Source organism: Thermobia domestica, chromosome 2, assembly GCF_964235325.1.
Source record: "Thermobia domestica chromosome 2, izTheDome1.hap1.1, whole genome shotgun sequence".
Taxonomy (NCBI): Eukaryota; Metazoa; Arthropoda; class Insecta; order Zygentoma; family Lepismatidae; genus Thermobia; species Thermobia domestica.
The window spans coordinates 166217453-166241019 of record NC_137455.1 but is presented as its reverse complement, the minus strand read 5'-3'; the positions used below and the strand labels follow the sequence as shown (position 1 = coordinate 166241019).

The 23567-nt window shown below is 36.0% G+C and overlaps 1 protein-coding gene across 2 annotated transcripts in view; it reads left to right on the top strand.

Moving 5' to 3' along the window:
• The window catches only part of LOC145679771 (uncharacterized), a 39684-nt gene extending 17763 nt beyond the window's left edge, over window positions 1–21921 (top strand). For both annotated transcript variants that reach the window (XM_081750327.1, XM_081750326.1), the window contains exons 3-5: window positions 3963–5018; window positions 8569–8661; window positions 21276–21921. In XM_081750327.1, coding sequence (XP_081606453.1) covers window positions 3963–5018; window positions 8569–8661; window positions 21276–21754 — 1628 coding nt within the window. In that variant the 3' untranslated portion in view covers window positions 21755–21921. The remainder of the gene's footprint in view (window positions 1–3962; window positions 5019–8568; window positions 8662–21275) is intronic.
• The last annotated feature ends 1646 nt before the right edge of the window (window positions 21922–23567 follow it).

Below are 23567 nucleotides of genomic sequence, written 5' to 3'. Positions count from 1 at the left end.
AGGTCGGGGCCGGAGGACCTAGGCCACCCCAGTTTTTGTGTGACAAAAATAATTTAAGCTATTTATATTTATTATAGTCTGAGGTCTGCACCCCGCTTTCTCAGTTTTTACCTTCTCAGCAAAACTTGTGTCAGGGATTCTGGGTATTTCTTTGGAACTCGTCGGTAGCATAATTCAGAATGGCTTGGGTATGCGCAAGTTCTCGGCATAATGGGTTCCCAAAATATATGTCAGGAGAATAAAAGGGTAACGGCATTAAGAGAAGTATTCTTCTAATTTGACCGTAATGCTGATCAATTTCGCTGACGAATAGTAACCATAGATGAAATATGGTTGTACCACTATGATCCTGAATCGGAACAACAGTCAATGGAGTAGTAGCACTCATTTCTCCATCGCCCCAAGAAGTTCAAGACACAGAAGCAGGTTGAGAAATTGTTTGGAACATTCTTCTGGTATAAGTATGGAGTGGTAGACTACCTCCTCAATGGTCAGATATTTAATCCAAAATCTCTACATTACTTACAAAACTGAAAGAAAAATTCAAAGTTCAACGCTGCGGAAAATGAAAAGAAAGGAATTCTGTTCCTTCAGGAGAATACACCTGTCCATCAAGCCCCTGCGAACATAACTGACATTGCATAATCTAGGATTTCAATGTCTAGCTCATCATTCTTATTCCGCAGATTTAGCTCCGTCTAACTATTACGTGTACTTATTTCCCAAACATAAATAACACTTGAAAGACGCCATTTTAGATCTGAAAGGGGTAGTGCTACGAACAGTGGTGCGAGGAAATCTAGATTTTTTTTAACTTTTCTGCAAAAGCTGGAGCACTGTACAAGGTAGTATATTGACTCTCGGGGGAAGAGAAGAAGAAGTAAAACTTCAACAATCCACGTGCACTCCTTCTGGGTTGGGCTACGAATTTTTCAGCAGTTCCTAGTCAATATGGTAGATGTCACGTCAGTACTTTGAAACAAAATAAGTAAAGGAGCACTAGTATAAACCAATTACTAACTAAAGATCAGCACTCTGACAATACATTTTATTGGGAATCAATTTCATTCCATAAATCATTTGCAGGAAGGGAAAACACAACTCTTTTTATCTCCTTCAAAAAATTAAGCCCTGGTAGTTGCAAACTAAGCTGTTATAAGCACATCCTCTGAATATTGGAAGCCGAGAATAATGTTTCAGAAAAAAGAAGTTTTAAATAAAACAAAATATGAAACTGAAAACTTCAAACCTGGTCAAATACAAACAAGTTACGTAACTGGTTTTACCTTTCTTTTGTTTCCAATCGAAGTTGATCCAATGAGAAGAAAACAAGTCGACCAAATCTACTATTGTTCGCTAGGCACAATTATTAAAAATCATAAGAAAGAAGTATAACTAAAATTTATCTCAAAAGGGGCTAAATTAGAAAACAGAAATATACCCAGACGCTCAAAGAAGAAAGCTTGAGGATTAATCTGCCACATAGTAAATTCATGGAAAGTAGACTACAATTTGTCGATGAGATTGGTTATGATACTGATATATAATACTACATGAAGAATGTTTAAAGATTGTACGAGTCTGGGGGGGGGCAGTCTAGGTGGCAGTCAGGGGTTCAGAAGTAGCTACTAGGGGGGCGCTCGCCCCCCCTTGCCCCCCCTCTGGCGTCATCACTGTATTGTTATGTTTACTTTTTGAACTTAAGCACTTTCTGTACTTTTTGGTGGCATCTTTTACTTTCCCTTTCTGTATATATGTACCTGTAAGGCGCACACAAATGATAGAAAAAATTTATTCGAGCAAAGCACATCTCTTTACAATGAATTAAGTAGAAAGTTCATTAAATATGAGAGAAACTAGTTGCAAAAAATATCAATAAATAGATCAAGATATTTAGAATATTTGTTGTATAATAAATATACATTATACACGATTAATGTAAAATAATCATTGAAATTAACAATAAAGCATAATTTTAAAAAAAGCATAATTAAACAAGAAATAAAGCATAATGTGGGTTGCTCTAACAATTAAGTTGTATGAAGACGAGAAGAAAACGAAAGCTGATTGCTTAACGAATTTCGTTGATCTTTGTGTCTACAAAAACGCATTCCTAGAAACCTACAAGCTAGGTATCATCTCTGTGATTATATCAGTTTCTAGTGCTACATGTGAAAGGTCATTCTCTTCTTTGAAAAGATTAAAGACTTGTATACGCAAGTCAATGACTCATGATAGGTTGAAAAACTTAGTGTTACTTTATATTGAGAAGAAAATTGCTAAATCGTTAGATCTTTAACAAGTTGTGGATATGTTTGCTGCTGCCCACACGAATAGAAAGATCCTCTTCAAGTAGAGGCATGAACCTATAAGTTATTTTCTTTACCTGTAAAAGTGTATTTGCTTCCACTTAAGTCAACCAGCTACACATATTTTAAACGCCATGATTAAATAACTAGTTCCTTATATTAGAAATCAATTGCATTAATGAATCCTAGTTGTTTGAGGTTCTAAATTCTTATATTTTCACTGTTTTCCAAAGAGTAAAATCATGAACAATAAAGATGGAAACATTCACCTTGAATACACACACACACACACACACACACACACACACACATATATATATATATATATATATATATATATATATATATATATATATATATATATATATATTGGAGATGTCCCCCTCAAAATCCTCTTGGGCCCTTCATTGTCCCCCCTGAAAAAAACTCTAGGTACGCTACTGAACACCATGCACCAGAGATGAATTCTCTACCACTGAGCCACCGCGGCCCTGCTTGGGCTTGGTCGTCCATATCCAATCTCTCTTTTGGCGTTGCTTAAACAACTTCTAGTTTTGTTCTAAATCCAGACTCCATATTGGCGTAGATATTAATATTACAGTCGATTGGTAAAATCAATCTTCCACATTTAAAAATTAAAGTACACACAAGTAGAAAAATAAGCATTTATCATAAAAACACTAGCTGCAAGTGTTCAAAATAGATTTATGGTTTCTATAAAAATCAATTGAAAATTGCTTTTTTTAATTAGGCAGCTAGTGAAAAACAGCAGCTTTCGACTCCAGCCGAGTTTAATCTCAACCTAAACTCAGTTGACCAAAGTGAACTGACCCGACTGACCCGACCCGACAACCCGACCCGAACTGACCCGATTGACCCGACCCGACAACCCGACCCGAATAACCCGACCCGACAACCCGACCCGAGCTGACCCGATTGACCCGACCCGACAACCCGACCCGAGTTGACCCGATTGACCCGACCCGACAACCCGACCCGAATAACCCGACCCGGGCTGACCCGACTGACCCGACCCGACAACCCGACTCGATTAGCCTGACCCGACAACCCGACCCGAGCTGACCCGACTGACCCGACCCGATAACCCGACCCGAGTTGACCTGACCCGACCCGACCCGTAACCCGACCCGTTTGAGAGCACTACTCATGAATGCTGCGAAACGAAAAGAACTGAACTGTTTGTTACCATCGTTAACTGAACAATATGTTCGTTCGTACACACTGATAGAGTACAGTATGTTACTAAAAGCTCTCTTTAAATATTTACATCTGGTTTCATTTAGTGTTCAATAAAAAGAAAAATTTGGATTTTCAATGTGCGTGCAAGTAATTTTAATAATGTTGATTGACATACCAGGACAAATTGATCGTAGAAATCTATCTTTGTCTGATCTAGTGTCAGCTCATTAAATTATTAATGTATTTCGTAGGTTAAAGTTCCAACGAGGATCTAACTGTATATTTTTAGATGGAAAAGTTTTCTGTATATGGATACATGAAACTAATCAATTGAGAAATAAATCTGATTTCATGCTGTGAAAGTGTGAAATGACTTTTGCTACCCTGTAACATTTGTTACTTCTTCGTCGTTATGGAAACAACTATTAATTGTTGTTTTCCTTTCTGTTTTAGGTATTCCACAATTTGAGCAAGGGAACAGGATTCCAAATTATGAAGGCCAATTTCCTGTTCCTGCAGGTGGACAACAAATTCCAGTTTATCCTGATCAACAGTTATCTCCTCAACAAATACAAGAACAAATTCGATTACAGCAGCAACAAATTCCAGTACATCCTCAATTTCAGCAAGGGCCCCCATACCAAAACCAGCAACAATTCCCTTTTCAGGGACAGCCTGGACACATTCCAGAGCAACCACAATATAGACAAGAACTACCCTTTGAACGTTTAAGGGAACAACAATTATTACCTTCCCAATTAACAAATCAACAATTTCCTCCTCAGCAGCAGAACGTACCTTTACTACAGCCTAGTGAATTACCTTTCCATCAAGGCCAAGCACCACGACCCTTTCAACCATTGCCAAATCAAGATTTAAACGCAGCACAGCAGTTACAGAATCAAGGGTTAAACCCAAACGCAATTCCCACACTTAATACAAAAGAAGGACATCTCAATAATCAGCAGCTTATTCAACCTGTGATGCAACAACTGCCTCCAGAACTTGCTAAACAAGCTCAAAATATTCCTTCAATTCAACCATTGCCAAATCAAGATTTAAACGCAGCACAGCAGTTACAGAATCAAGGGTTAAACCCAAACGCAATTCCCACACTTAATACAAAAGAAGGACATCTCAATAATCAGCAGCTTATTCAACCTCTGATGCAACAACTTCCCCCAGAACTTGCTAAACAAGCTCAAAATATTCCTTCAATTCCTCGTGTACCTTTATTGAGCAAACCAAATATAGGTGCTACTGAAGCAATACCACAAACTACTGCCTTAAATGTACTACCAGCTTCCAATGTAGCAGCTAATCAAGAACCTTTCACTACAAAACCTAGTAGAAATATGCCAAAGGCAACAGGTGGCGGAGCTTCAAGACAGTCGAAAGAAAACACCTCACAGGAGTCAAAAAGAGGATCTCCTTGCAATTGCATCCAATGGACATGCAAATGCTGTCCTGAAATTCCAATACTGCAAGAGTTATTCAAAAATAAATCAAGTACGTTAAGTTCTCTTTTAGTTTTATACTTAAGATATATAAATAATCTTACGCTAGGAAGAAAGAAAATATGCCACATGAACAAAGGATGTTTACAATATAAAATATCATTAGGACGGTTTAGAAGATATTAGAATCCCATAAGAACAAAAGTAGCTAATCAAATCTAATGGAAACTATACCATCTTCTTTATTTTATTTTATCAACATGACATTTCATTAGATTTCGAAGACAAAGTGTGCTTTTCTCTTTTAAAATTTACATTTAGTTTTCATATGTCAAGATGATAAGTGGATGAATGCATTTCCAAAACTGTAAACTTATAAAATGATTAATCGTGATAATGATAAGTAGAAACGTATTCTTTTTGATTTCTCTAAGATACAAAATCAGCATTCAATTTACAGGAAGTCAATAGCCTAATAATTTACTTTTTAAATTGCTTTTGGGTAAAGTGTCTGGTTCTCTGAAAAATCGTATATAACATGATACATTATTTGTATCGTTATGATGATTCCAGGAACATTTTTAATTTATGCACCTGTAAGCAGAGGCAGATCCAGAACGGACTTCTGGGGGGGGGTTGTAATACTGCTACCTAGAGCTACTTTTAAGAGCTCCAAACTCTGGGATGGGTTTTATTTACATATAAAATAAGAAAGTTTTCTCTTCTGGGGGGCAATCTTTCCCCGTGGATCCGCCCCTGCCTGTAAGTGTACTTCAGAGAGCCAAACTTCAAGGGGCGTGTAGACTTATTCTCAAAATTGAGAATAGTGCCCCAAAATAATAAGTTTTTATTTACTTCTATCGTATATTCTTTGGTAAAAAGAATGCATAAAGATGGTCACAAAGGTGTCAAATATCATCCTGGGAAATTGCGTTCCACATTCTTTGATCTGGTTAAGTACTTGATCAAGGTTTGAAGCACGGGTTGCTTACCAGATCAGACGCCATCCAATTGAATTCCACACGTGCTCAGTGGGGAACACATCTCTACAATTCTTCATAGACAAAAGTTTATTGATAGTTTGTCCTTCAGAAAGAAATTTATGTTGATTAATTCCTTTTCTGTCGTAGAAATACATCAGCATAACATACTATTTACATTTTAGAACGACTTTTTAAAAGCTTTTTGATAATTATTGTAATTTCCATTTAGCAGTTTCATGTTTATATACGTACTGTTTCTTTCATACAACGCAGCAATTGATTTTTAAAAACTTAATTTCTATGAATAATTTGAGAATATCTATTCCGTATTGAAAATATACATGCTTATGGTAATCAAAGAATGTGGCATAAATCAGGAAGTAGTTTTGTTTATCCTTTAAAGCCTTCTAATAAAATTTGAAAAATTTAAAATGTCAATCATTATCTTGGAAAAATCAAACAATGGTCGGTCTTCTTTTATCCATTCTCTGACTGGGTTTACTGATATCATTACGAGTCGATATGTACCATCTAAGTATATATGCACAAGATAGACGATTATCCCCATGCACTTGTTTCTTATTTCCCATCACTTAACACTAAACGTTTCAGTATTGCAAAATTATTTATAGAAGTTAACTATCTGATTGACAACGTTACTTCAAGAATGACATTCTAATATCAGCAATAATAAAATTATGTAAATTATGGTTATTATGTATCTACTGGGTGTGCAGATAAAACGTCCTCTGCTTATAAGTCACGAATAGTTGGAAATAGAAAGATGAAACAACAAATGAGATAGGAAAATATCGGTGGACGAGTCGAATGGAGCTTTATGCTGGGCCTATATAGCGCCCTGGGAGCTTACCTGAAAATTGTAAACGGCAAAATGTGGTACTTGATAACGTGTTTGTGCACAGCACAAACAACTTTTCTAGTGAAACGTTGTCCGCATGCCAACTACCGTAAGTTAATTATGAACCTTTGCACAAATACTGTCAATATTATACAGTACAGGTGGAAATACTAAGCAGAGAGGATACCAAAATACAGATGGTTGTTGTTAGAGTCAATACTCTAACCAGAACACTAAAACAGGAGGTTGAGCTCTTTTATGGGAGGAGGGGATAATTGCAGTTCACCTTAAGTTATATACGAACATCCCAACAAACAACTGAAAGTTTTAGGGGTGGGGGATCATCCGCTGGCCAAGTCCAAGCTACGGATATAACGCACTTCCAACGGAAGCAACTAACACATTCGATCACGCACAGGTGTTCAGTGAAAACGTGAACAATACAAAATGCAACAATCATCAAGTGGCACTATTTGTGCTTAAACGTGGAAGCTATCACAAGTGTATGTAGTGCAGATCAAGGAAACAAAAATAATTGTAGTGATACGATACAAAAATAATTGTAGTACACGAACCATTCACTCAAAACATTTACATTGTACATGTACAAGCTACATACATGAGTCTCATGTTTTCTTCATTTTACCATTAGAGTAATTTGACAATAACTTAAACCAGTGGTTCCCAACCACTTTTTGACTGACAACACATCTTACTGAACGTACATAATACCTCGACACATTTAGTGTAAGACTAAGTTGCTATGAAGAAGTGATTCTATGTAGTTCTGAGCATTGTTGCTGCCGATGGATGTGTTGATTGATACAATCTGTCTCAAAATTAATTTTAAGTACTTATTATACGCATCATGATACTTAATTTATGAAATTTTGCGACACATCTTATGGGACTATGCTACACACCAGTTGGGAACCAGTGGCTTAAAACACCACCATTTTACACCAGGGACACTAATGGTTAATGGAGGAGTCAGCTAGTTTATTCCACTGAGTGCTGACAACTGTGAGAGATGGAGTAAAGCTAGTCAGGCGGTTGAAATCTGTAAATATAAAGGGATGAATCGATGTTACATTTAAATAGGTAAATTGAGTAGAAATATTCATATAAATAGTTCTTTTTAGTTTGTTGAACACGAGGCAAAAATGATTAAGTTTGAACCTGGTACTTTGACATATTGCTGTAGAACTCCGACTAATATCCAGAAAATGGATATAGGTAAGTATAAAAGTTATGTGACTCCATATAAGTGTTAATGTGTCACATGGTCCTAAATATATTTTTAAAAATACTAATGTCCCGGACTTCCCTGGTCTTCTTCCCTGCAGTTATTCCCTTTGTTTTTTCCCCATTACCGTTTCAATGTATCAGATGATAATTACAGTTGTTAGGCGACTTCCAGGGCCCTATGATAATGGAGCAAGGAAAACCCTCTTTCGATATGCCCTCTGATATTTTCGTATCTCACTTTTGGTTCCATCCATTTATATTAAACTTAATCCAGAGTAATGGATTATAAGTTTCTGAGAGCCTCGTGGTAATAATAATAATAGGTTACATTAAAATTAGCTTATAGTACTCGCAGAACTTGTGATTTTCTGCTTTCTTACTCTTAAGTGGAATATTCAAACACTTTCCTATGTAAAATTTATTTGTCATTATTGATGTTACTAAATGTGAATTGTTGAACTAATTATGTTGCAACAATGATAAATTCAACCATTATTGTGAATTCTTTTTAGGTTGTTTCGAGTTTAGCACTAATGCAGACATGCAAAACTTTAAAATACGTGAGTTGTCACCTAATAAGGAAGTGAAGCCGATTTCCTTTCAAAGTAAGTATAGTAACATAGTAATTAAGGCAATTTTATATTTTTGGTTATTACAATACTGATTTATTAATGAAACTTGCAAGTGATACGAAAAGTAAAATTGAGAATAAGAACTATAAAGTTTACAACTATAAAGAGGAGCGATGAATAAATCTTTAAAAATAATTGAAACGTAATTAAACCTATTACGGAAAATTCAGCAACTTATTCAACAAAAGTCACACAAGTTATTGTGGATCTCAAAATCAATCCCGATTACAATAGTCATTGTTTTGTATTAATGATGATTTGCACTGTAACTTATTTTGTGACCACGTTGCAGTTACTGAAATTGATAATGAAAAAAAGTTAAATGTTCAGGCTTGTTAGATGTGATAATGTTTAGCAAGAGAAATTTTTAAAAAATCCGTATAACTCAATCTATCAGCTTATGGGGACTACTTTTAACAAGGTAAAGTAACAAAATCATCCTAAATTTTCCTAAATGACTTTTTTTTTTGCCATTTTTAAACATGGTTATTAGATCACATTTTGTGTAGAAAAATTAAATAAATTATTGTAGATACATAGAAACTCATGTGGTTCGAGTACCACACTAACAAGGTACATTCACGAAGTGTCCCCTCGGGATTCGTGTAAAATTGGTTCAAGTGCAAAGTTCTCTGCGGCTCGATGTGTATTGTACTAATTTTAGCGACCTATACCGGTAATTTGCATATTTATCGGCCTTAATATATCCGGAATTCAATTATACACTATTATAACGCTCGGACACAAAGTTGCTTTTAGTTTACTTAGATGTAACTGGACATGAATGTGGGCTATGCAGAACAAACTGGATTAAGTACTGCTTCTCTGACACATGTTAGCCATCTTAGACGCCATCTTGAATTAAAGTTTCTGTTTTTCAAATGGGAATAGGTACAAGTGATACATCAAATTTAAATACAATTTTCTTTTCTCGGAAATTCACTGGTGTAGTGAATTGCATCGTAGCTTGTAGAACTGTAATTATTTTCGTTTTATTGTCCTGATTCTGACATTATATTATCTTATTGAGCCACAATGAGTAAACTAAATTGACATAATGCAAAATGCCGTTTATTGTATACCTTCTTTTTATAAACATTATGATCCTTAAAAGGTAATGGTCATTATGTCTAATCTTGCTTCTGTTCCCATAGTAAAATATAAACACATCGTCTTGGTAAAATATAAACAACAAAACATACACTGATTTATAACAAAATATTTTTTCTTTTCTTTCTCTTTTTAACCTAGCTGGCTAGTGCATATTTTATAGAAAAGATTACACATATTGCCCAAAGAATACAATTAAAAATAAAACATATCGTTGTATTATGGCGCGCGAACATATGAACTTTCTTTTATTTAGTTTACAAATAAAAGAAAAGAATCCTGGACAGTTAGGATTCCTACACTAATCATCAGTACTTTTTGGACATCCCTCGTATATAAACAAAAATCACATTTCATAATTACTCATATACATCATATTTCGCTCACATATCATTATTAATACTTCATTTTACATTAATCTTATAATCATTTATATATTTATATTTTTTATAATATAACGTCGATAAGGAATTCCGAATTATAAATGTATATTAAGTCCATTCAGGGCCATAAAATGTTTATTAACAAATATAAATCATTTGGGCAAATTGAAAAGAAGAATTTGATATAAAATATATTTTATAAATTATTTCAATTATCTTTTGATTTCATACTTAAAATCATTATGCTATTTATTCTCAGTGCCTTTAAAATCTGAATATTCATTAATCTTATTGTAACATTATAAGAAATAACCATATCACAAATATATTGAAATGAAATGCATACTAATATTAAATTATTATTAAACACAAAAACAAAATTCAACGTTAGGAAATACAATCTACATAGATAACTAAATTATGGGTTAAATATAAGTTTAGAGATAAAATAACAAAAATTACAACACAATAAGCTAGAATATATATATAATACTTTTCGTTTTCTCTATTCGTATTACATACCATCTATCAAACGTCGTTTACATTTACATTAGTTATAACTTCAGAAGAAACGAAGATCTTGACTAAGTCCATCCAACGATTCTTAGTATATTTCGAAGGTCGCCATACCTTAATTTCATCAATATTGCGTAGTCCCAAAATTTTTCCGATTCTTACACACATCAGTTAAAAAAACTTTAGGGTTAACTTGTTTCGTACATAAATAAGGTCCAGCAAACAAATCACAAAATTTATAGATCTTTTTTAATGATGCATCACTTTGTGGATGAAGTTTTACAAAAACCAAATTATTAGGTCGAATCTTAATTTTCCCCAATTGTCGCTCTTCTACTTTCTGATTTCTAGAATTAAAATTTTGTGCTCTTCGAAAATGTACCATGCTTATAAGATGAGAGTAATCTAGTTCACTATTTCCACTGAGTTGAATACCAAAATGCTGTTCAATTGGTTTCACATAATCAGTACCATTATGAATATTAGCAGGCGCTACTCCCAATGTGTCAGACACAGAATAATTTAAAAAGTAGCTAATTTCGGTAACATATTTGACCCAATCTGAATGTTTTTTACGGCAATAATGTCGAAATAGCATCCCAAAATTTCTATGTACATTTTCCTTTCTGATAAAAACGGTATTGATATATAGTATTCGCATTTTTTTATATTGCTAGCTAAGGCTAGCTACCTTTGAGAGGGTTACACCCTCTTTTAGGGAAGTGATGTGAAGGGATAGAGGGTTGTGAATCTCTGGTTGGTCTAAGTGCTTTATTGAATTTCTTCCATAGTAGTAATGGACTTAAGGAACTTTGCGTTCCTTAACATTAGGTGAAGAAAGAGACAAATACATATAAACAACATAAACATACATCCATAGCTGTTATGAAAGATGAATATGAACAAAGATCAACAGTACAATAACTGAGGAACACTATTTAGGTAACATATAGAATAAACATAATCAGAAGAATAGAAACTAGGTGATAATAACGCAGTAGTAGAGTAATATAATTAATGAGGATGAAGTATGAGATGAGCTGCAAGCACAGGACAACACATAGGAACATATTAATGGACGAATGCAGTTATCTTCTTGCCTAGGGGAACTCTAGGTTATGATGAGAGACATGATGAACCCAAGTTAGTATGAGAAAATTACTGTGCATGAAATGATGAAAAAATGAGAGGTAAATGAACATGAGTGACGTAATCGTTCAGAAGCAAGAGTGAGGGATCATCAGGAGGAAGCGTGTAATGGTATAATGTAAATAGAAGAGATAATGACGTGTGAAGATACCGTGTGGGTGTGGGATGTAGGGCTATGTAGTGCATTGTGTCGAAAAGTAGTGGATGTTGGGTTTGAAATCGGCGTCGTATGTAGGAGAGTCGAAGGGATTCAAGATGGTATTGCAAGGTAGGAAAAGTAGTGCGTTGATACAAGTCTTGTGTGGGGCTAGGTAATTTTATGCGAAATGCAATGCGGAGAGCATGACGTTCGAGAATAAGAAGTTTGTTGTAGAATCTGTCTGATGCTGGAATCCAAGCTGTGAAACCATAGGTGAGACTAGGACGGAGAAATACCTTATAGGTGTTTAAGACTGTGTGTGATTTGAGTTCCCATGTCGTTCCTACGAGACGTTTAAGTAAGTTCAAACGATTATGCGCTTTGGTCACAACTGTTTTAAGATGTTGCGTCCAGGTAAGGTGTGTGTCGAATGTGATGCCTAGGTAGGTGACTGCCTTAGTAGCCCGTAGTGGAACCTGGTCCACGTGAAGAGATAGGCAACGGCGATTGCGACGAACCTTAGTTGTTTTCTTTGGCGGTAGAAAGATGATAGTCTGTGTTTTTGTAGCGTTGATGGTGAGTTTCCACTTCCGTCACCAAAAGCTGAAATCTGTGATGGCTGTTTTTGTTGGATATTATTTATGTGCTGGATGGATGTTCCTAGAGCGAGAAAGGCAGTATCATCTGCGTACTGGAAAGAATAGACTTTTCTGGGAGACGTGGCATGTCAGCAACAAACAGAATGTACAACAGCGGGGAGAGGGCAGAACCCTGTGGAATTCCCTCCCACATGGGATGAGATAGATGTTCGTTGATGGCAACATAAGTAAGACGACCTGAGAGAAAGTTAAAGGTAAGCCGGATGTATGTTGTAGGAAGCTGGAGCCTGATTAGTTTATGAATAAGTCCGAGATGCCACACTTTGTCGAATGCTTTCTCGAGATCGAATAGTACGAGACATGATAGTTTCACTCTGTTATAGTGTGTGGTGATAAGGCTTGTGAGTCGTACGAGTTGATCGTTTATAGAGAAAGAAAGACGGAAACCTGCTTGAGTGAGAGGAATGATATTTCTTGTGTTGAGGTAGATATGCAGGCGTTTGACGAGAATGCGTTCAAGGATTTTACTGAATGTGCTAGTGAGTTGGATCGGCCTATAAGAAGAGATCTCATGAGGAGGCTTATGTGGTTTTGGAAACATAACTGTTTTAGATGTTTTCCAAGACATAGGAAAGTAGCCTGTACGGAGTATAAAGGTGAAGAGATTGGCGATGTGGATGAGTAGTGTAGGGGGACACTCCCTGATCTGACGATAGGTGATATTATCGAAGCCTGGCGCTGTGTTTTGTTTACATTTGATGGTATCTGTGACCTCTTGGACAGTGATGGGTGAAGTAACATGTTGATCGACACTGTTCATGCATGGTATTGGGTTGCAAGAATGGAGAAGTGTCAGCTTTGTCTGCAACATGGGATGTAATTCCAGGTGGTGGTGGTGTAAAAATGTTCTGCAGATGATCTGCAAAGGCATTTGCTTTCTCCGTATCTGTGTGAGCTGCGGAGTTGCCGATCAGAATGGGGTAGGGAGTTTTTGTAAACCGTTGAACTTTTTCCAAAATTCGGTAGGATGACTGGTGGTAGACAGATTATTACAGGTTTTCACCCAGCACCGAAGTTTATAGGCCCTGATGTAGTTGTGCACAGTTCTCTGCAATTGTTGATGATGGTGTAAGGCATCAGGATTTCGAGTGCGAATGTAATCTCGATAAAGTTGGCGAGAACGTGTGATCATAGTCAGGTAATGTGGTGGCAGTCAAGGTTGATATGGAATACTTATCACCACACACTATAAAAGAGTGGATATGGTTGATATGCTAGCTGCCTGTATAGTAGAAGTGAGTATATCGACAGTGCTGTAGAGGTCGTCTTCGGAAGTGGGCGATGAAAGATGTTGAGTGCGTTTAGTAAGATAAGAGCGATAGCAGATACAGTTAGCTTTATCTAGGCGAAAACAGATGCGTGAAGGCAATTGAGGACGAGGTGAAGCAGAAGAGTGAAGATTTATTGTGAGTTTAACAGGAGCATGGTCACTTCCCAGGGTATCAAGTACTGAAATTGTGCTATGAGCTATTAGATTGCTAGACGTAATAACGATGTCTGATGTTGTGTCAGAGATTGGCCGAGTGGGTTTTGGTAACTGATGAATGGTTCGAGTGGTGCGTGTGGTGATAAAAGCTGCGAAATTGGTACGATCGTGATCTGAGCGACTATGCATATTAAAATCTGCCATGATGATATAGTGGCGATAGGTGTTTGAAATATGTTGTACAAATTGTATTGGGAGAGGATGGCCAGGCCTGATGTAGATTGTTGCTATGCTAATGATAATAGATTTGAAATATACAGTGGTAATTATATATTCGGGTAATGGTGTATGAGTACAATAGAACTGACGGTAAGGTAAGTAAGGGGAGAAACCAACCACTACGCCCCCATTAGCGCGCTCTGCGGGCTGTAGATTGTCTGCACGTGAAATGGTATATCCTGGTAGGTGACATGGAGTTGCTTTGATTAAGAATGTTTCGTTTAAGAGGAAAACTATTATATGTTCCTCAAGTAGCAGGGTTTGAAACAAAAGTTTGTTTTTAGTAAATGATCGGATGTTCAAATAAAGAAAGTTTAGAGCCATGATGAAATTAAATTCAACCGGTTTGAGTTGTTGGAGATACATGAAAATGCACTGAGTTTCCAGAATATGCTGCTGTGAAGTGAATGTGAAATGTTGCTTTGGCTGCAAGGGTGATTTACTGTAGGATGTGTGGCCGGATGAAAGGATGGATGTTTTGCAGTGTAAGAGTAAGAAAAGTAAGCAGTTGATGTATGGTGACTGGAGTATCTACTGCGGGCGGAGAGGTGGTAACAAGAGATGTAGTACGCAAGGGTACAACCAGTTCTGGATGTTGCGGCGTTGGGTAGGGTTTTGCTTTACATTTATAGCTATAAGTAGGGTGGCTGTCCGGACATGTAGAACATTTCGCTGGTTGGTGCAAATTAATGCAAAAACGAGTTGAGTGTGGTCCTGCACAGTAACCGCATTTGAAGCCATTCTTACAATCAGCTGTGTTATGCGTATTATATTTTTGGCAGCGTTCGCATCGAACTGGTAAGGATGCCATTGAACGCGATGGTTCGACTCTATGTTTGCAATTGTATATGAAAGATCCATGTGCAAGCAAATCGTCGATTGTCTCTTGATGGGGTGTGAGAATGCGAACCATGAAGGTGGGCCCACGATCGTTGCGAATTCTGAGTACTTTAGAAATGGTGTAGCCTTCGAGTTTTAGTTCATCATGAACTTCCTGGTCTGTGTAAGACGGGTCGACACCTCGTATGACTACAGAAAGAAGCGAGGGTCTCCGTGGTGGAGGGGGTTACTTGCGTGTCGAATTAGTAAGATGGGTGATTCGGCTTGTGCTCCGAAAGTATCGATAGGCACTTTGTTTCGAATCGTCGTGTATAGATCAGGGTCAGATGTAACCATTTTAAAGATGTAACCATTTCTTGTGTGCACAATTTCATTGATGGCAGCACGTGGAAGATACTTCCTTAGCTGGAGTGCAACAAATTTCTCATTGGAGAACTTGGAATCGTAATTGCGGAGGAGGATGGAAAAAGATGACTGAACAGGTGGAGGAGTAGAATCTGTTGGTGGTCCTATATCCATGGCGTCATTGGTAGAGTATTCGGTATGATCCTTTTCTTCGGCGGTGAGTCTTGAACTCGGGCAGCAAAGCTAGCCGTTGATCGATTCGACCTGGGTCGGACTGATGTAGAAGATTCGACAGATGCACAAGAGGTCTGAGAGTCTTTCCTGTGGCGAGAGCCAGAAACATTCGCTTGTGTCTTTGATTACCCCTTCCGTGGCCCCACCTTCGTGGGACAAACAGAAGGTCCATCGACAACAGTAGGTAGATTCGTACGACGACCGCTAGTTCGATTACCAGGTTTCGTCCCATGATCTGCCATAGTGAAGTCTATCCGGTGGGCAGATGCCCAAATGCTGTGTATATGATGTGATGTGATGTGATGATCTGATAGCAAGGTTGGACTACCCGTTTGGATAGTAGTCCAGGTAAGGCAGTCCCCTATTAATGCAGTGACACTGTGCACCCTTGGCTGAGATAAGTCTGATGAACAGTGTCCTGTAAAAACGCGGAGAAAAGCCCAGGATCAGGAGTAGGAAGGTTTTTAAAAATCGTCACCGTTCTAAGTAGGTGGTGGTTCAGAGGCAAATCTCTGGAAAGTGTCGTAGTATTCGCATCTATAATTTTTAATTTAGTCTCACAATCAGAAAAGGATTCAGGTACATTTAACGCTGACGAGGTTTTGACCCGTTTCACGTCAGCCAAATCTAGTTTAAATTGCAATGATCCATAGTTTAAATTAAATCACATTGTGTCCCGCAATCTTGCGTACTTTGTTGTTTATTAAATGTTGGCACACTTTGATCTCTATTACCATAAGTTCTGCCACCTATGAATCGATTCTGAAAAGCCATACGATTATTATTATTACTGTTGTGATTTCGGCCATTTCTGAAATTCCAATGACCATTTCTACGATTAGATTGCGTCGTATTACCGGTAGCATTTCTACTATTTCTTCTGTTGTTCGAATGATTGATATTATTAATATTTTCATGTTGTACGTTATGATTGTGAACAGAGGCATAATTAATATGACTACGGCCAAAGCTATCCTGTTCTCTGTCTTGCCCTCTGTTACTATTTAAAAACTGACTTTCAAAATGTTGTACAAGCATAATTAAATGATTAAAGTTCATACAATGTGCTGATATTAACATTTGCTGTAATCTAAAAGGGAATAGAATACGTATTGAAGCGATTATTCTGGTCTCAGGATGATTTGGATTGAGAGATTTTAGTTCGTTATAGGTTGAAATTAAAAATTGGTAATATTTTTATGCACCTTAGGATTAAAAGGTCTTGTAATGCGTCCCTATTGGCCAAAATGAAATCGTTTTCATAGTTGGACAACAGTGCCTCCTTAAAATCTGAATATTTGTTAATCTTATTCCTAATAGCTTGAAACCACGTTAGGCGTGGGGGCAATAAGATATGCGGTAAAATTTTCAAAAACTGAGTCTTATTTACACCCATTAATTCGCATTCGTCTTCGAGCTTTTCAAGAAATACTCTAGCCCTAATGTCCTCTCGCAAGCCACTGAATTTTCTTAAAGATTTGACCTCACTAAATTTTATTGATTTACCTGTTTGGCGGTACTTAAAGTTTACAGGACTGATAGTGCACACCTTTACTTCTATGTGATAGATACTTTGATCTTCTTTCCCTCTCCGTACTGTCTTCTTGGCAGTCTGAAGTGTCACTATCTTCTAAAAACCTTCTAGGAGAGTGTGCATTTTCCTCCCTAATAAAAACGGGATGACCATCATTCCTGTGCCCACCATCACGTTCTTCATTCATGATTATATACACTTCCTTAAGGGAATTGATTTCACCGTTTATATCACGAATATGATTAACATGTTCATTCGTGATCATTTCAATGGCTTCGATCGAATCCTGGATCTCGAAGAACCTCCGTGACATTTGATCCATTTTATTATCGTTCTGCTCAAACTTCGCATCGATTTGCTGATTCATCTGGATCAACTGCTGCTGTATTCTAACTAACTTAGTATCAAATTGCTGCTGTTGTTTGTCCAACTTGCTATCAAGTTGAGAAAATTCCTCCTTAAGTTGATTCATTTTTCCATCAAATTGTTGTGAAAATTTATCCTTGAGCTGTTGTTGTAACTGTATATTTTGTTGAGACATTTGTTGTGATAGTTGTTTGAATAGATCAACCATACTTTCAGTATGATTTGTTCCGGTCTCACTCATACTGTTATCAACCACTTCGTTTTCGATATCACTCATCTTGACACGTCTATCTATTTTCGTGCCACTTCTTAGAATAGTAAAATTAATATTAGGCTCAATTCCGATCGTTTTGCTAAAACTTCTGAACGATACACAAGGTTTCTCGGCGTTTTGGCACCATAACATATATAACTGTTATTTTCGTTTTATTGTCCTGATTCTAACATTATATTATCTTATTGAGCCACAACGAGTAAACTAAATTGACATAATGCAAAATGTCGTTTATTGTATACCTTCTTTTTATAAACATTATGATCCTTAAAAGGTAATGGTCATTATGTCTAATCTTGCTTCTGTTCCCATAGTAACATATAAACACATCGTCTTGGTAACATATAAACAACAAAACATACACTGATTTATAACAAAATATCTTTCCTTTTCTTTCTCTTTTTAACCTAGCTGGCTAGTGCATATTTTATAGAAAAGATTTAGATTTTGCCCAAAGAATACAATTAAAAATACAACATATCGTTGTACCATTTGGAAGGTGTTGTATGTTAAAATCCTCCAACACTTCGCGAATAGACATTGCAGAGTAATATCAGTTGCGCTTAGGTTTTTGATATTGACAAATCAAAACAATTTCTAACTGAGAAAATACTGTAGTTAAAACAAACTCTTAACAACATTGGTGCCATAATCTTATTACATTTGTCTGAGTAATTGTTAACATTCCATGTTATACTATAACAATGAAGTATTGTGTTATGGTCAAATTGCCTAACGTAAATCAAGATGAGACCAGATTTTCGTGGAGACCTGCCATGTTCGTATTGACGTCTGTGTGTCTGTATGTATGTACATTCAGAGAATACTTCATCAAAGAGAAATCACGTAAAATATTACATATACACACGTGGATATGCATAACTTAATATTTGGTTCAATATTCGTGAAGTGTTTGACATTTAAGATGCAATACATTCCAAACGGTACAAACTATGGTAAAACTCACTAGTCCAATGAATTTCCGAGAAAATTGTATATGAATTTGATGTATCACCTGCATCTACTCCCATTTGAAAAACCGAAAGTTGAATCCAATATGGCCGATCCAAGATAGTGGCCGGGATGGGTAACATGTGTCAGAGAAGCATTACTTGATCCAATTTGTTTTGCATATGTCCACATTCATGTCCAGCTACATCTAAAGAAACTAAAAGTAATTTTGTGTCCGAGCGTTACAATAGTGTATGATTGAATCCCAGATATATATGAAGGCCAATGAATATGCAAATTACAGGTCTGGACTGCTGAAATTAGTACGATACACATTGGGCTACAGAGAACTTTGCATTTGAATCAATTTTACACCTTCCCCGAGGGGACACTTCGCGAATGTATCATGTAAGATGTAGATAATGTGTCATATAGCCTCAATGTTAAATGGGGTGCTGAAGTCCAAAATAACCAACTAACAAAACTAAGTTTACGAAATATAATGCCAGTGTCTACAAGGGAAATTAATGAAATTTCTCAAATTCACCTTTTAGAACAAAGCACAATAAAAGTTAATTTCCATTTTAGGCGTTTATTTGACTTTTAATCAATCATAAGGACCATATATATATATATATATATACAGGGTGAGTCAAAATAAGTGTTACAAGCCAATATCTCGCGAACTATACATTATATAAGAAAAATATTAAGAGACAATGTACAATACAGAGGGGCCTAAGAAATGAGTCAAACATTAGGTTTCCCCCGCCCCCCATGTTGGGGGGAGGGGGGTGAACGTGAAATTTTTAAATGGGAACATAGGTCGAGTGATACCTCGTTCGAAAGAGCTTGAAAAATTGAACAATTTTTGTGGGAAACAATTTTTGATATGGGGCACCATTTTCAAGATAGACCCCAAAATTGGTCCTGTATCCGATAAAACTTCCAGTACTTATAAATCGGAAACGTATGAGTAGTAAACGATTAAACAAAAAATGAAAAACGAAAACATCATAGGCAAAGTGGAATGATGTTGTCGTGGTGTTCCCAGGGCCCTAATCATGGGGCCCCGGGACCTATTTCAAAATTTCAAATGGGAATATACCTGTAGGTTGAGTGATACCTTGTTTGATAGATTATGGAAAACCAAACAGCTTATTAAAAAAATTATTTTGATTTCGGGCAGGCCTGTTTCAAAATGGCCGCCGGAAATGGTTCCACATTCAGATAGAAAGTGCAGTGTTCAAACTGAGTGTTCACTTATATTCAGATTTGAAATTTTAAAATTGGTCCCGGGGCCCCATGAAGGGGGCCCTGGGGCACCACGACAACACCATTCCACGTTGCCTATGGCGTTTACCTTTTTCATTTTTTGTTTCATGTTTTTCTACTTAGCCGTTTCCAATTTATAAGTACTGGAAATTTTATCGGATACAGGACCATTTTTGGGGCCCATCTTGAAAACGGTGCCCCATATCAAAAATTGTTTCCTACAAAAATTGTTCAATTTTTCAAGCTCTTTCGAACGAGGTATCACTCGACCTATGTTCCCATTAAAAAATTCCACGTTCACCCCCCCTCCCCCCAATATGGGGGGCGGGGGAAACCTAATGTTTGACTCATTTCTTAGGCCCCTTTGTATTGTACATTGTTTCTTAATATTTTTTTATATATGATGTATAGTTCGCGAGATATTGGCTTGTAACACTTATTTTGATTCACCCTGTATATATATATATATATATATATATATATATATATATATATATGTATGTATGTATATGTGCGTGTGTGTGTATGTATATGTGTATATATATATAGTTTACGAACTCAGCCGAACTAATCTGATCTGGCAAGATGGTAGACCCTGAGTATTTTAGTACGCACATGAATATCAATATACAGTTTTTTTTCTTCCGAAGTTATGAACCATCACAAGTTGGGTTTCAAACTTAGTCAAATAAAAAGAAAAACTTTCTAGAACAAAATTACAAGGGATAAATCTATATTAAATGTTAATTTGTAGTGTAAAACTACAAATGACGAGAAATTGATTAGGTATGTTGTAAATACGGTTGTGTAAAGATTTGCTTTTAAAAAGCCTCTGAAAGACTATTTTTTTAAATAGAAACTACTAGTTAACCCTCATATACAAACTAGGATGCAAGAATACTATTATTTTTAATAAGTACGCCCGTTGTTATGAATGATATACTGATGGATACTTAAAAATGTCTATGTTTAGGCAATCATTTATAACTTTTACAGTGATATATATTATTATTAATAATAAAAATTTAGTTATCATGGTATTATATTGAACAAACATGGAATATTACTAGACGTTTTTCTAATAAATTATCCTTCCAAATATTTCAGCTGATAGTTTGAAAGAGATTTGCACAGATCCGGTACAGAAGAAACAACCAAATGGCACATATGCTATCCGTTCATGCTTCAAGTTATACGATGTAAGCAAAAAACTTTCAAATCTCTATTCGTGTTTTAATGTAGATTTACGTGTGGAAAAAATAGCAAACGGTAAAGGAATAAGAGCAAACAGTAATGGAGAATCCAAACAGCCAGCAAAACGAAGTGTTGGAACCCAATTGGACTGTATTCGTGTAGCACAGAATGGGCTTTTTCCTATAACACCAGAAGATTTGAAATCAGACGATAAAACAATGAAGGATTTCTTGCAAGAAGAGGATGTGTTTGCTTTAAAGAAGGCCAGGAACAACAAAGCGTTGTTCACTAGGTCAAGGAATATTGGTCTTGATGGTGACGAGTTGAGAAATGGAGAATTCCCGTTGGATTATAACGGAAACGAAATGGGTAATTTTTATTATTACAACTGATCGTAAATTAAATTTCCCAGTTATTTACAATCAGAAGTAAAATACTATAAGAACATCATATTTATCTCTTATCTCGATAGTATTTAATAAAGTTCGAAAATGTGTGTCTTTTAGAATATTTTAAAAACATAAATTGAAGACTTAGTTTAATCTATATTTGCGTAATGTAGAACACAATCCAAATAAATGTAACCATTGCGATATGAATAATAAACTTCGTCATTGTTTATTTATTTATTTATTTTTTAACTGATCACAATTTTTAGTATAATATATAAACAATCATTGCGTTGAAACATCCTGTATTCACAATAAAATAAAAAATATATAAATTTAAAACTAATCAATACCTATATGATGTTAATATGGTTGCTCTGTCAATACGATAAGTCTGTGGTTAGTTTTCGTTTGTATTCCTAACCAATATCATTGTACAGCCAACGACAAAGTATCTCATTCTGACTGCTTGAATTCAATTACGTCGGGTACTTTTGCTGCTATCACAAATGAGTGAAGAGGTGTAACCCAATCTGCGCCTTATATAAAAGTAACCAAGAAAGTTCTGTCGCTTTTTCACCCACCACCTTCTAACATCGATATATCAGCTAAGACGTATCTGGAAGATCAAAAATGGTCTCCATCAGCATCAACGACCTTCTGCCAACATTCTGGAAGGGCAAAAATTCCTTCGTGGTAGAAATCGGTGGGCGGTGAAGTGAAGAAAGTATCAAGTGCATTTTGCACTTCTACTAGGGATTTGAATTGGTGTTCTCTAAGGTGATTGTCCAAGGAATGGAAAAGGTGATAATTGGACAGTACAATGTCCGGGTGCAATAATGTTTCTTGCTATTTATCAATAGTTATATGTTCAGGTGCAATAGCTATATATCAATGATATTGTAATTATGTGTGTGTATAATGTATCAAATTACTACATACGGCATTAAGAAGAAAGAAGAAAACATTGATCATACATGGGTTAGAAAATATTTGAAATTAACTGAAAATATAAAATCTGGAACGATTGCTTAGGTAAATGTTATTGTAACTGTATTGTTTCCTTTTCTTCTTCTTCTTCTTCTTCTTCTTCTTCTTCTTCTTATTATTATTATTATTATTATTATTATTATTATTATTATTATTATTATTATTATTATATTTAACGATCATTCCAAACCCCCGTCAGTTCAGGGATTGCATTTTACATAAGTTATTGTGACGTAAAACGTGACTTGTGGGAAAACATTTTTTTTACGTTGCAAGAGCTGTAACTCATAATTATTCATCATTACCGCACATTTGCAGTCCTTCGTGTAATCCACAAAATAAACACAGTATGGATAAACAACTAGATTAATTTCTCCCTCTCTTTACCTTACTGACTTAATATTCTAGCCGACCACAGATGAAGGTGGCAGTCCCATGAGTAGGGGAAGAAGGGGGCAAGATGATACAATTGTTTTTCTTTTATCACGTACTGAAACTACTATTCATCGCAAGTCACAACTTTTATACCGACAGAAAAATTGGTATTTCTAGGAAAAATGAACAAAGTGATCTTGATGTTCCCACAGTGGTTGCCGAGGAATATTTCTTTTTAATGACTAGGTTAAAATATCTTGCCCCACAAACCGGGGCAAGGTGATATTAATACTTGTGCAAGTTGATATAATATTAATGCTTTCCTTACATACAAATAATATATAATTTTGCAATCTAAATTTACAAAGAAACATATATCGAACATTTTAAATATGTATTAGTGATAAACACAAATGTTACAGATTTCAACGATGCAGAAAAAAGAAACTAG